Source organism: Ambystoma mexicanum, chromosome 5q (assembly GCF_040938575.1).
Source record: "Ambystoma mexicanum isolate Mex_15411 chromosome 5q, UKY_AmexF1_1, whole genome shotgun sequence".
NCBI lineage: Eukaryota > Metazoa > Chordata > Amphibia > Caudata > Ambystomatidae > Ambystoma > Ambystoma mexicanum.
This window is the reverse complement of record NC_090933.1, coordinates 109,799,874-109,814,374: the sequence shown is the minus strand read 5'-3', so window position 1 is coordinate 109,814,374 and position 14,501 is coordinate 109,799,874. Positions and strand designations below refer to the sequence as shown.

General features: G+C 45.0%; 1 protein-coding gene across 1 annotated transcript in view; it reads right to left on the bottom strand.

Annotated features, from left to right (window-relative positions):
* Nucleotides 1-14,501, bottom strand: part of LOC138497270 (uncharacterized) — a 385,925-nt gene that overhangs the window by 40,717 nt on the left and 330,707 nt on the right. The window contains exon 14 of the mRNA XM_069620617.1: nucleotides 4,533-4,688. Coding sequence (XP_069476718.1) covers nucleotides 4,533-4,688 — 156 coding nt within the window. The remainder of the gene's footprint in view (nucleotides 1-4,532; nucleotides 4,689-14,501) is intronic.

The window sequence follows — 14,501 nt, the reverse complement described above, 5'->3', positions numbered from 1 at the left end:
GCGGCCCACCGCTTCAACCAGCGCTCCTTAAGGGTTTAGAGGTTTATACGCCGAACACCGCTTTAGTGCTCTAGGGGGAGAAAAGCGTTACACGACGTGGGCTAGTCTTTCCACGGATATCTGACCCTACACACAGGGCAGAATCTAAATGGAGTCCTTTCCATAGCAGAAGGGAAGGGTGACCAGACCAAAAAGGAAAGAAGTGGAAAAGAGGAAAGACAGCAGTATGGCAAACCCCGAGCCCACTCTCCCTACTGTGTAGGCCGGCCAGAAGGCCCGACCACGTGGAGGTCCACACGCTGGATCTTCGGCGCCGGAACCCACAGCGGTAGACTATTTCTTGATAGGCGAAGTGACTTAACGGGGATTAAACCGACAATTCGGTAAGCTAAACAATGTCTCATGAAGAGCTCCGCTATAGGGCGACCAGTTATCTGGGCGGAAAAAAAACAATCTGAGGGACCTCGGCACGTGAGGGATTTTGGGTACTACACATCACGATAGGGATAGTGTTTCAGACACGCCTATGCAGACGTCCCCTTTCGGTCCCCCGAAAGACAAGATGCAATACTCCGCGGTTACCACTGGATGTCAAACCATATGCACAGCATGTGATTCTAAGCAGATTAAAAAGCATCAGAAACATTGTATCAATTAGCAATATTCACCAATCGCTTCTTTACATAGCAAACATTTTTAACTTTAACCAAATAACCTTAACCAACAAGTCTTTGTACGTTGCATTACCAATTTGTTATTCTGTAGATGCCTCGGTAGGGTGCTGCCATCATATCAGCCCAGTAGTGTTGGGGGGGCGCGTATGGTCAACAGGCAGTAATTGCGTAGTAGCTTCTACAGTGTGGGCCACTGAGGACCCTGTGCGTGCACACTGGTTTTCCATGGGGTTTTATCATCTGGCGAGTGGAACATGTCCCAGATTAGTGCTTTCCAGGATTCTAATGCTGGGCCTGCTTCGCCCCCAGCTCTGCGAACCCCAACCCCCCACACCCTAGTCTCAGCACTCGCCCAGTGCTCCAGGTCATTGTGCCATTTTTCATATCGTGGTCCACCTGACGATTTCCATGCCATTGCAATGGACCTTCTTGCTAGTATGCATACCATATCCATGAGTTTAATCACATGCCTAGATTAGGACCCCAAGAGACATTCATTCGATGTCCACTCAAATCTCACCACTCTGGCTTTCCTACAGGCCAGTTCTATTTTGTTCCAAAAGCACTGCATCTTTGGGTACTCCCAGAACATGTGCATCAATTCCGCTCCCTCCGAGTTACACCAAGGGCACTGTGGTAACAGTTGTGTTAAAGCTAGCAATTCTGCCTGGGGTCATGTATGTCCTATATAGGACATTTAGTTGGATCAGCCTGAATATTGCGTGTCTAGAGACTTCCTGGGGGAATGCCAGTGCCCTCGCCCACTCACTGTCATATCTGTACCCACGTCCATTTCCCATTTTTGTTTTAGTGCTGTGCTTTTTGGATTAGGTCTGTCCACCAGTTGAGCATAAATTCTGGACAGAGGTCTCCACCCATCTCCAATATTGTGCAACACTTCTAGCACCGGGTCCATCTCTGGTTCTTCAGCCCATTCCTTCCAGTAGTTTTTGCTTTCGTAATCCTGTAGTACCACAGAAATTGGCCTCTGGGAAGCCCTACCACCTCCGTGATGGTCTCAAAGTCCCTATAGACCCACTCTTCATAGATGTCACCCCATGTATAAACACCAAACCCCTCCCATAGCCTCATGTTTATTAGGTCTTCCTTAACTACACAGACCTCCGCTGCCATTGGGGTTTCAGGGGAGTATGGGCGTTCTCTTGGTGTCAGCTTTAGGGTCCTATTCCAAACTTTCCTGCCCAGCGTTACTATCATCGGGATTGTGTTCAAGCAACCTGGTGAGATCAGGTTCGCAGGGGCCACTAGTCGCTTTATCAGTCTTGTTTCAGAAGTAGCCTTGTCTACAAGCCATTTGGCCACACGACTGAGTTGTGCCGCCAAGTAGTACCTCAAGGTCTGGTAATTGGGCCCCACCTTCCTTGTAAGTCAGCGTGAGCGTGGATAGGGACAGTGTCTGGCATTGCCCCATAGGAGTTCCCACAGTTTCTCAATCGTGAGGAAAAAAGGTGGCTGGAATATAGTGGTGCACATTGTGGAAGTAGTATAAGAATCTAGGCAATATCATTCTGGTTAAGCAACTCTACCCATCACTGATAAAGGAAGCCTAGCCCAGAACCCTATGGATATTCGGAGTCCCCTCAATGCCAGTTTGGTGTTGTCCTAGTACATTAAACTGGGTGTATGCCAGATGTTCACTCCCAGGTACTTAAATGATCTAGTCTGCCAGGTAAACCCCACTTCCGGAAGCTCAGTCACTGGTTTCCCGGCTTGTTCCGCCAGTGGAAAGATGCAGGATTTCTTCCTGCTGAACGATATCCCAGAGTACTCTGCGAATCTTTCCAGCATATCTAGCAGCGCTGGGACATTCAAGTGCAGGTTCTGCAGGTATAGGAGCACATCATCCGCATCCAGGGACACCACGTTATGTTCTGCCCCACTGCGATTCTTGCATCAAAAAACTTCTAATGTATATTGCTATCGGCTCCAGGCCCAATATGTAGAGCATGGGTGATAGCGGGCAACCCTGTCTGGTTCCTCTCTATGTCCCAAGGGACTGAAACTATCCTACCCGTTTTAACCCTGGCCACTGCATAAAGCAGTTCCACCCATCTAATAAATTGTTCGCCCTGCCCGAACTCCCTCAACACTGCGATCAACCACTCCCAGTATAGAGTCAAATGCCTTTACGGCATCTAGTGAGACTACTGCAAGGTGTTCCCACCAGCCGGATGTTTGCTCCACTATATGTTGTAACAGTCATCACTGTGTTGCGGTTTGGAATGAATCCGTTTTGGTCCTCATGTATTAGGGTTCCAATCACCTTAGAGAGGCGCTTCGCCAGTATTGTCAGAATGTTATCATAATTTAACATTTCTAGGGGCCTATAAGAATCACACTCATCTGTGGGTTTACCAGGCTTAGGAATCGGAACCACCAGGGTCTCCACGGTGTTCGGTAGCATTTTGGTTTCGAATGCTTCCTGAAATACTTTATGTAGAATCGAAGTCAGCTCTGATGAGTAGGTTTTTTTAAAATTCAGGAGGCAGGCCATCGCTCCCAGGAGCTGTGTCAGTGATTTGATTGCTTCACTTATGTCTTCTGCGGTGATTTCACTGTTAAGCGTTTCTTTTTGTGCCTCATCTAGTTTGGGTAATCCAATCTCCTCAAGTGTGTCCAATATTTCCTGTTGTGGCACTTGTCTGTCATGGCGGTACAATTGAGAATAAAATTCTTGGAAGGTGTCATTTATAGACAGCTGTGTCGTATGCACCACTCGCACCTCATTAGGGCGACCAGTTATCTGGGCGGAAAAAACAATCTGAGTGACCTCGGCACATGAGGAAATTTGGGTACACTGCACGTCACGATAGGGATAGTGTTAGACATGCCTATGCAGACGTCCCCTTTCGAGCCTCGAAAGACAAGATGCAATACTCTGCAGTTGCCACTGGATGTCGGACCATATGCACAGCATGTGATTCTAAGCAGATTAACAAGCATCAGAAACAGTAGTTTCACCAAGAGAAGGCATTTAAACCTTTGGGAAATATAAAAAAGTCCCTGTGCCACTGCACTGAAGGTGCAGAGTGACAATGTAAAGATGATGCCTATGTTTGTCAGACTGCAAAGTCAGAAGAAATCGAATAAATCCCGTTAAAAATTACATTACATCTAAAGTGCAGCAGAAGAGCTGGGGGTCTCTAAGGTAGAAGGGAATTAACATTTCTGAGAATTCTCCCCAACAGTGTTTCTTTGGACCATATGTATGCTACAATTTATTTATACCAAGCTACAGAACTCCCTAAGATGAGCCTGGCCGCACTGTCTATGCAACCAAAAATTCTCAGGCGGTACAGCCTTATACTAGGAGTCGAGCTTTGTATTGCCTCAGATATGGTTTTATGAAGCCCTTAGGTGGACGTTAACTGTCCCTAGCAAACTAAAGGATAGAAATGAAAATCTACCCCAACAAACTAGTCAGAGTTGGACTATTTAACCCCAGGTTTAAGTTTAAACCATGTGAAAGCAGGACACTAATAGTTTTGGGCCATCAATTAATCAACTGGGCACATCTCCAATGTTACACATTTTAAAAGAAAATTGCATACAATACATTGAGGTTAATCATTCAATAGTGGAACAATAGTCTTAACCAAAAAAAATAACCTTCAGCTGAACACAAAATCTGAACATGACTGATCATTTCTCAAAGCAACAACTTTTGAAATTGCTCTTTTCAAACCGACACATTGTACTAGATCGCTATGTTTATTTAATCGTAAGAGCTTATATACATCAAATCTATACCTCGATTTACTACAACTGCCTGCCATTTATAATCAACGTTTAACGTGTTCGACAATGTAAACACTTTGAAAGGAAGGAGATTCTTACTCTGAAGTGGAGGATAATATTGTGCTAGTCTGCTAAGAATTGACGTCACTGTTGGGACATCCTTCCCTTGAAGAATCTTTAGAATATCAGGTGACAGCCCACCAGGGCTTGCATCAGTTGGTCCGCTGGAAGTAGTTTGCTGTGCAGATTGGACCCCTAAAGAAGAAACGTGTTGATTAAACATATAGGGCATGTACCTACAGAAATGTAATTAAAATACATAATTTGAAATGTATGGGTGACCTGAAGTGTTGCCTGGTCTGAATCTCAATGGCTTGGTAATCTCAAAATAAAAATGAACAGACGCACAGAACAAACTAGGGACGCGAATTTGGTAACCGATCAACTCTCCCTTTTACAGATCAAGCATCTGATGTAGTAACATCCAAGTAACAGACTACCTCAGTAGATTTTGACACCTACCATTGTGCCTGCTACTGATAGCAGCATGGAAGCAGTACATACGCCATTAGTGGAAATTACTACAACCTATGCACACCTCCCCTACCCCTCTACCCCTCAACACCCTCAACAACCTAAACCTCTTCTGGAAAAAATGACCAATTCCACGAGGACAAGGGAACTGAGTAAGAAATCCGGCCTACCATAGGTAACGGTGGTGATCAACATGTCGTAGCTTTGAGAGAAAAGGTAAGGCTATACACCGTAGTGGCTACTGTACTCCTAAATCCATAGTTCCATTAGTCTATACTTAAGGGATGTCGTCCATGAGAAGGTGAGGGGAATCACAGTTTGATGTGAAGCACCAATTGAAAAAATAAAAACAGGGTGTCTGCACAGAGGCATACACAGCATGTGAAAGACTACCTGCACATGCTCCCCAGTCAAACCACAAGTCCTTTTAAGAACACATCCTAGGACTATGGACAGAAGTCCATACAACGACTAAGTTACTCCCTGTTGAGATGGATTCTTAGAATCTGGCCAGGACGACAGAGTTTAGGAGGACAACCTAGTTTTTACAGTGAACAGGGAAACTGGTTTGACAATACCAAATCAAGTTAAGTGGCCGAGCAGTCTAGGATTAATCTCAGGAGAGTGAGCGGGATCAAATTATTGCAGTAGTTTGCTTGTTGGCAGTCGTCAGACTCCAAGTGGTACAAAACAGTGCAGTTACGAGTTGTTACCGAGCTCTCCTACCGCTCCGATGTCAGAGGCTAGCCGCTCATTACATTTGCTTCCAGTGGAATGACATTACTTTTAGACTACTAGTCATCACTTAAATGTTGACTGGAGTCTATACCCACCTACCTGCAAGATCAGAGAGAAACCCAATGGTAGAAACGTAATATCTAACAATCAGAACTCTTCCTGCCAACATGTAGAACTAGGAAGGTTCAGACAGGAACCTTTAGGGCTGCTCCCTTGACATGGAATACACTGCCATCTATTTTGAGAGGCCACTCCTCCCTTCCCCTTCAAGAAAGAACGCAAGACCTTGTTCTATTGAGAAGGCTCTGGGGCTTTGATCTTTCCTTCTTGGTTCTCACAGCATTTCTCAGTGACCTGGCCCTGCTTTCTGTTAACCGTTTTGTCTGCCTTTGTCTGCACCCTCACACCTAAGGGTTTATGTATGTGCATTACAAATAAAGAAAAGGAATCCTCAATGAGCCCACAAAGTACAGCACAATTCAATTTAGACAGCAAGTATAAAATTTAATTATTCTAGCCCTTCTGAACACTGAAAAATGTAGCATCACACTACTTTAGGATACAGATATATACAGTCACAGTTCAAATATGACTTACTGACTCATTCAGCAATCAGGTAAGAAGAGCCAATGCAATTATTTATAATGTATTAAATTGCAGGGAAAGCTATGCCTTTCTGGCACAAAAAGCATACAAAATGTACTATTGTTAATGGAATGACATATCTATTTTACAAAGGGTGTGACTTGAACCAGATGTTGCAGGCGAAGGTGGAAACACCAGACATGAGGACAGGACAGCGACATAGGAACAGGATGGTGGAGGAACTGATGAATTAAGTATGGAGGGGTGATGGAAATGTGCTGTAGGGTTGGCCGTGAAGAGTAGGGAGCGAGGTTAACAGGGTTATGCATTCTCAAAGTCAGGCAACAGGCTCTTCAGGAAGGAGAGCTTTGAGGTTGGATTTAAATAGTGGTAGAGTTGGAGTAGAGAGAGGGAAAGCATTCTTGAGTAGGGGAGAGGAGCTAGGGCAACAAAACGAGAGGGAGCAGAGGAGTTGTGTTCAAGTGGTGGCAAGGAGGTGAGCAGAGGATGATCGTAATGTAGCAATAACCGCTGAACCGGCAGGCCATTACCGCCTATGGTAATGAGCCCGGGCCTGAAGTTACAGGCATGAGCTACTAGTTTTCCTCAAGTTTGTAGCCCCGGAACACTAACTGCTGACAAAACCTTTTCAAGCAGCATTTCTTTTGCTGTTTGAAAAGATTTTGTTGCAGCACGAGTTGGTTCTAAGAATATTAGAACGCGCGTACTGCTTCATTAGTACAGGGCAACATTTTGGGCCGACTTGCTCCATACTAATGAATGGGAATTTATTTTTTAAAAAGGCCACCTTTGAAAAGGGAGAAGGGGTTACGTGTGGTACCTTCGCCCTTTCTAAGGTTGCCTCGAAAAACAAAAGTGTACCCGGCATGCGAATGACGTTCGTGCGTCTATGGGATTACATTGTAGTATGGCTCAGAAACGAAACAATCCATGTTTAGCTTTCCCCGTGGACACGGCGTGCCGGGTACCAATGAGTGAGGAGTGTATGTAGTGAGATTAGCATAGGTGGGGTGGAGCGAGTTCATGGATAGTTTTGAAAACTAGAAGTTTATACTTGCCCTTTGTTTCATAAATAGCTAGTCAATCTGGAGACAGGTAGGAGGTAGAGCTAAAGTAAGTAAGTTTGAAAAGTGTGTACTGTGAAGTTGGTGAAAAAAATCACAGTTGGGAAGGCCAAAGGGTAGACTGGCACAGGAGTCAGATCTAGAAAGGACTAAGGAGAAGATTAGCTGTTCAGCAGTACTGAAAGGATTGCCTTTTCAGCAGTATTGAATGGAAGAGGACAGTCGTGTCTTATATTCAGGTCGAGTCTGGCTGCAATGGCAGATTTGGAGATGTAGAGTGAGAAGTTGTGTGATGGGTCGAAGAGAACACCAAGGTTACGAGCGGAAGCAGTCAGTCAAAAGCGAAGAGGGGCAAGGAAGAGTTAGCCTGCATAGCTGGGAAGTAGAGAACTTCATTCTTTGTGGAGTTGAGCGTTGAGACGTCATCCAATATTTAATGGCAGAGAGAAAATTTGACATTTTTGACAACAGCTCTTAGGATAAGCAGGGAAAGGGAAAGAAGATCTGCGGGTAGTCCACGAAGAGTTAGCAGGCGATCAGGGTGCAAAGCTCTGAAGTATAGAGTGTGAAGAGAGGTGGACCAAGAACACACCATTTTGTAACTCCAACAATGAGGGGGCTTTGGGGGCAGAGGGGGAGCCAAGGATGTTCCAGGACATCTGAAAGTGTCTGGGGGCTAGGTATGAAGCAAGGGGCAACAGCCTCATCTATGATGCCAAGGAGAGAAACTAGAGTTACGGTAAGCATTGTTGACGGTATCAAAAGCAGCAGAGAAGACTAAACAGATTTTTTTTTTTATTCGATTTAATTGTCTAAACAAAAAGACAATTTTTACAAAATTCCACGATCCCTATGCGAGATTATCTGTTTTCCACAGTTCTCCACAGCGCTTCACCTAGGACAAAGGTTCCTGTATTTAAGAAGCGAACAACGGCTATCACTCAGGTCGTTTTTTCGCCTCCAATCAGGCGAGACCACCATTCTTGTTCCTCGCAAGTACAGGCGTCTTCCATGAGATGTCTTAACCAGAAGTGTCTCTTTTTAAGCCCGGGCACGATAAGATGTTTAATGGTTTCCACCAGGGTAGTGGTCTCGCAGAAGCGGCAACGATTTGACTTAGTGAGACCTCTTATTGCTCGAATCTCATTGGTATTCATCTTGTTCAATTTGATCCTCAAGAAATTTTGCCGAAGACGTTGATTTGGGAATATCAATAAGATGGAATTTCATTGAGTTTTTGGGTCTTAAAGGAATGTCTTTAGTAATCTTATATCCTGCTGCCTCTTCCAAAGTTTCTATCCAGTCCATTTCATGTAGTTGGTTAACCTTTTGTGGATTCTGCATCATCTCTTCTCCTCCAAACTACCTATATGGTCCTATTTTTTTTGTTTCCATTCAATGAGCAGTTTATTGTTTTTTCCTCCATTTCAATGTTAATGAGGTTGAAAAGAAATTTATGGGGCTCTTCTAGGATTTTCCTATACAGCATGAGTCCATTCTTTTCTACAATTGCTTTAATGGAGGATGTGTCCAGTTCTCTATGGATTAATGCCAATGCCGTCGATTGGGGCAGGGTCAAGACACGCCTGCATAATAGACCTTCAAGTTTCTTCCAAATTGTATCGGGCAGAAGTGGCATGGCTTCAACAAAATAAGTTATGGTGTGAACTATTTTAACTTTGAAGAAATCAATTATCGGTTTTAGAGAAAACTGGCCAAACTTCCGGTTGATGGCTTTGGATTGTGCAACCAAAGAAGGGATTTTTCCCCACCGGAAATTCCTGCATTGGGTAGTCGCTCTTGCTATTATTTAGCATGATTCCCAGATACTTTAAACCGTCTCCAGCTTACATCCCTCAGCAAAAAGTTTTAAGGGCTTTTGCGCTGATTGTATTTGCTAAGTGTCATGCTTTTTGTTTTGTCTTTTAGGTACATAAACAGATTTAACGTTTGCATGACGAGAAAGTTGATGACATTGAGGAGTGCTGTCTGAGTAGAATGCAGAGGTCAGAAGCCAGATTGGAGTGTCCCGGAGGTTGAGAATCAAGGAACTGTCAATTGAATACTACTTGCGTTAGGATTTTGGAATAGTGTGGTAGAAGAGACAGGGCGAAAGTAGGCATGACAGTTCGGACCTAGACCAGGCTTAAGAAGAGGGATATAAGGATCTACGTGATTACTGAGAACATAATTTTGAAACCCAAAATACTGTTTTTTTAAACTTTTTTATGTATATAAATGCGGGGGAGACCGCCACAACACCCCTCAAACTTATTTACTTCGCTCCACCGCCCCATAAATATGAGTTGTAAAAAGGGGTCTCAAATTTCAGTATTCAATATTCTGGGCATTCTCTATTTTATGATCCAGATGACAGTAGCAGTCTTATAGGAGGAGGGAAAAGTGGATGTTAAAAGGGGCTTTCAAAACCCATCTCGGATAAGACTTGGAAAAGCCAACCTAGGGTTAGGTTAGCAAGGTGTGTTACTCCAGCTGAGCAAAGCCACTCGCTGTAGTAGTATCTGTTGGAATGTATTTCTAAACTCTGGCCTGGTGGACAGATGTTAGGGAGGCCGCCCTGGGTTAGGGGATTTAGCCAAACCAAAGAAAGGTAGCATGGAGAGAGGCCAAGGCTAAATCTCACGAGAGGGGAGTGGGGTCAAGGGTCCACAAAAAGTACACAGTGAAATACCAAGGATTACACTTGGACAGTTCTAAAACTACTACATTTATTTTAGGCCCAGAAAAAAAAACACTATGAAAAATGACTAATAACTGGGGTTTGATCAAAGGCTCAAACATAACTGAAAGGCCTGACCAGCCAGCAAAAACCTTCACCGTGAAAATGGGCCTAATTTTTAATAATGTGTAATAGCCGAAACCCGGCTTTTCACATTTCAAAAAAGAAAACCACAAAGAAAAGAAAAACATCCAAATGAAATTTCAGATAACATTTTCAGTTTCTAAAAATACTGCGGCACAATATAATTTTTACTAAAACACATTCATGATAACTCAATCTCAATATCAAAACTTGTCACATTTCTTAAAATCACACTTTAAATTCATAATTCGACTATTTACAACAACAAAAATCGAGATACTCAGCAAAAAGGTCAGTATAGTATTAAGGGAATGCGAGAGTAGGCATGTGTGCCTGGGGAAGGGCAGTAAACGGTATGAGGGATATGCTATCTAGACTTAAGGTCTAGAGAAGGCAGAGAGTTTGGAAAAGATACACAACCTGGGTCGTTCGAAAAATCTCATGACCAGCTATCAACCTCTCCAAGAACAATTCTGATAATAACTACTTACATTCTGACGAATTGGCCCAGGAATCTCACCCTCAGATTTCAAGTATGCTTACACGCAGTCAGAATATGTCTGAGCATCTGGAGATCAGGCGCTGCCCTTTGCAGACTGCTTCTTATGGGATCTTGGGGCTTTATCGTAGTGGAAAAGTACTTCCCCCTGTATGGAGGAGGTTCCGCTGTACTCAGAAGGCACGCCTTACCCTCCAACTAGGCGATTGTCTCAGGTACCTGGGCAGATAACCCACCTTTTTGTCATGCGTGGAAAAGGATTTAGTCAGGCCACACAGTGTCCATCCAATCTGAGTTTCATTAGGGCCTTCACCTTCGTTGGATTGGCCAATAAGGTCTCCAAGTCACTTTCCCATGCAATGAAATAGCTCCCCACTGCAGACTAACAGAGGACCACTGAGTGGTGCCTAGTCAAGTGCCTGCCAATTAGCTTTTGGACACAAACTCAATCTAAAGTGGTCAGCCTACACTCGGCACGCAACTGCAATGATTGAAGACCTAGCTCATATCTTAGGATTGCCATTGAAAGACTGTGCGGAAGGACCAGTACCTTCTTGCATATTTGCCCTCTGCTCTTCACCAATTCATTTTCCAGGATTGTGGGTTTACCTTCATCCCATTAAGAATTGTGGCAACTACCTTGCAGACATAGAACTATGAGCGGCAAATGTGGTTGAAACTTGGCGCATTTGTGCTGTTAGTTGTGCAACGTTTCTGCCAAGGATCAACTGGGTTCGAGTGAATGACGGATACACAGTAAAACCCAAATATACTACCTTGGTTACCACCAGAATTCTAGGCCCACCCAGTGTCTACTTGACGGTTGGGACCTGTTCAGTAAGATTTTCACAGCAATGAAATCTTTCCGACCTTGCTTTTACTGGTGGATTATTTTTCCTTATACCTCCGAGTGGGAAGCTTTTTCCTGGGCGTCATTTTTAAGACTGTCCAGTGTCTTAAAAGTTAGCCTCCAACAACTTTTTGGCAATAAGTGCCTATTGTTGCCGTAGGGGCTCCCCTTTTAACCTTCTATGGCTAACCTTGAGAACTACAGTTCCCAAGTGTAGAAAGGATCTTGGGAGGAGTCCAAACCACTTCAGCCCTTGGTCTTGCAGCCCGAGTGTGAGATCCCAGTTCAAACTGGCAGGCAGGCTGTCCTGCCCACCCCCCAGTTTGAATGTTGCAAGGCTGTTTGATTGGCTGTGACCCTGCATAAAAGTGCAAACCTGGAAGCTGAAGAGGTAGTCGACCACTGAAACCCAAGAGGAAGATTAAGAATTTGCGGCTGAAACGATTTCCAGCAACCAGAGAGTCTGCTGTGTAACAGGAGCCTGCTGTAGTCCTTCCAATCGACCTGGGAACTCCAAAAATGATGGCACCCCAACACATAGCCTTGTAAGACCCACTAGACACAAGACCACCTGCATTTTGAGAAATCCCACGCCGTGCTGCAACCTTGCGGGCCTGCAATATGATAAGATAGGTTATTTATAACGTGCTTAATACCCAGAGATTTCTAAGCGTGGATCCGGGGTTTGAACCTGTGCTGCTCCATGTATTGCGAGCAAGTTGCCCCTAAGCTATCCTCCCAAGACTGTAGCCAAATACCCTGGAACCTCGAGCCATTGTGCGGTGCACAGACTTCCGAATCTCGCTGAAGCTGTCTTCTGTGCTCCTCAAAAAGGCGCCAAATCCACAGCCGCATCCAGCCACGAAGGAAAACCTTGCCTAGAGCCTTCCCTGTGATCCTTGCTGCGAAAGTCCTTCCAGTGCCCGGTCTGTATTCTTAATTAAGGAATTCAACGACCAGGTTTTTGTCTGCAGATCCTGAATAGTCCTGCTACAAAATCTTCTGTGCTGAGGTAATGTGCTGGCTTGGGTATTTACTTATGCTAAGGAGAATTTTCATTTTTGTGCCATTCCCTTTAACCTTAGAGACCCGCCCCCCACCCAACTCTTTTGGTGGGCTCCGGTCTTTTTACACTTAAGTGAGACCTTTTTCGCTCACTCATGTGTTTTCCGGACTATGATTTTCTAGGTTTTACGGAGGCTGGTAAACACTATAGGCATCTGCTTTTGCATAGGCATCTGCTTTTGCATTGTGACACAGCACTGTGTGCAGTGCCACTAAGTACCACCTTGGACTTCTCAATGTTTAACCACATTTTCTTGTATTTGGTCATTAATGCTCTTTCCCCACTTGTGGGCCTCAATGCGCTTTTTTCCTGGTTGGAACGCCCTCGGTGACAGTAGTAAATGTGGTAGAAAATTCTAAGGAGTTTAGCTTAGGCTATGCATGTGTGCATGTGTTGCCGTTCTGGGACTTGGGTGGCTGGCAAGGCTCGATTAGGCAGCCCCAAGAGAGATCAGGCACATGGGTGGACGCTATTGGAGGTTTGCAATCGGTTGCTATTGTGTAGAGAGTGTGTGGCCAGCTATGTAGAGACCTTTCGGTTGGTAGTCGCTGCAGGCAAGTGCAGAATAGGTACGTCTGGTGTTCGTCTGGACAGCTATATGTGATGCTAGACCAGATGAGCATAGCCATAGCAGCATTATATCGTGCATGGATGCTTGGCCGTGCCTGCAGCCTGTGTCCACATTGGTGTTGTGAGATACATGTACCGCAAGCTTCGAATTTTTCAGCTGGGGCAATCTTTGTCCATTGCATTAGAGGAAGGACGCCTAGATTTTAGATTGCTATACCATTGAAGCCTAGTTTCACAATGCAGTAGGTTTCATATCGCAGTAGGCTAGGACAGAGGCTATACCAAGATTTGAGAGTCCTGTATAGTGGGAGAGAGGCCCGGGTTTCACAATGCAGTAGGTTTCACCATATACTAGAGAAAGATGGAGGCTACACCTAGACTTGAGAGCTGTATAGTGGTGAAAGACCTTGGTTCTATAGTGCTGTAGGTTTGAGAAAAATACAGTAGGTTTAGCATTATAACATACATATGGTTCATCATACCTATATTTGAGAGTACATTTATAGTGGGAGAGGGCTAGTAGAGTGTTCCCTAAGCAAGTGATGCAGATAACATTCGCGTTCTCTTTTTTTAAAACTCTTTTTATTGATTTTCACAAAACAACAAGCAAACATTCCCTTCCCCCTTCCCCACCCATATCCCTCCCGGCAACGAGCTAATCCCCTTCACCCATCGACCATTCTAGAAAAACTTCTACAGTCATTGCAAATCCAGCAGCCTCAGTCGCTGTGGGCACCACATCACCTTAAAATCGTCTAAGAACCTTCAGTAGTCCACCCCCCCAGTCTGCCGCGAAGCTCTGGGCCTTTATGTCCATGGCATAAGTCACCCATTCCAGGGCCACTATCTCCCACAGCTTTCGGAACCAGTCCTGTATCATAGGAACCTCTGGGCCTTTCCATCTCTGGGCTATTAACTGCATAGCGGCAAGAGTCGTAATAGCAATAGCTTTTTCTCTTCCTCTAGGTTCACCTGCCCCAGAGTCCACCCGGACACCCAAAAGAATTTGCGCTGGAGTCCTCCCATCCCCCAACCCAAAGGCCAGTCCCTGTGCCTCCCTCACCTCCCCCCAGAACGATGCAAGCTTTGGGCAATCCCACCAAATGTGCTCCGCGGAGCCCGCCATCCTGCAACCCCTCCAGCACATCCCCGACACAGTAGGATAATACCCATTAAACCGGACAGGGTATAATGCCACCTAAACATGATCTTATGCCATGTCTCTTGTAGCTGGGGCGCCCTGACCAGTTTAGGAATTCTCCTCCACAACTTCCCCCAGTCCGTCCGTCAGGCCCGTGTCCCAGAACCCGCTCCCAC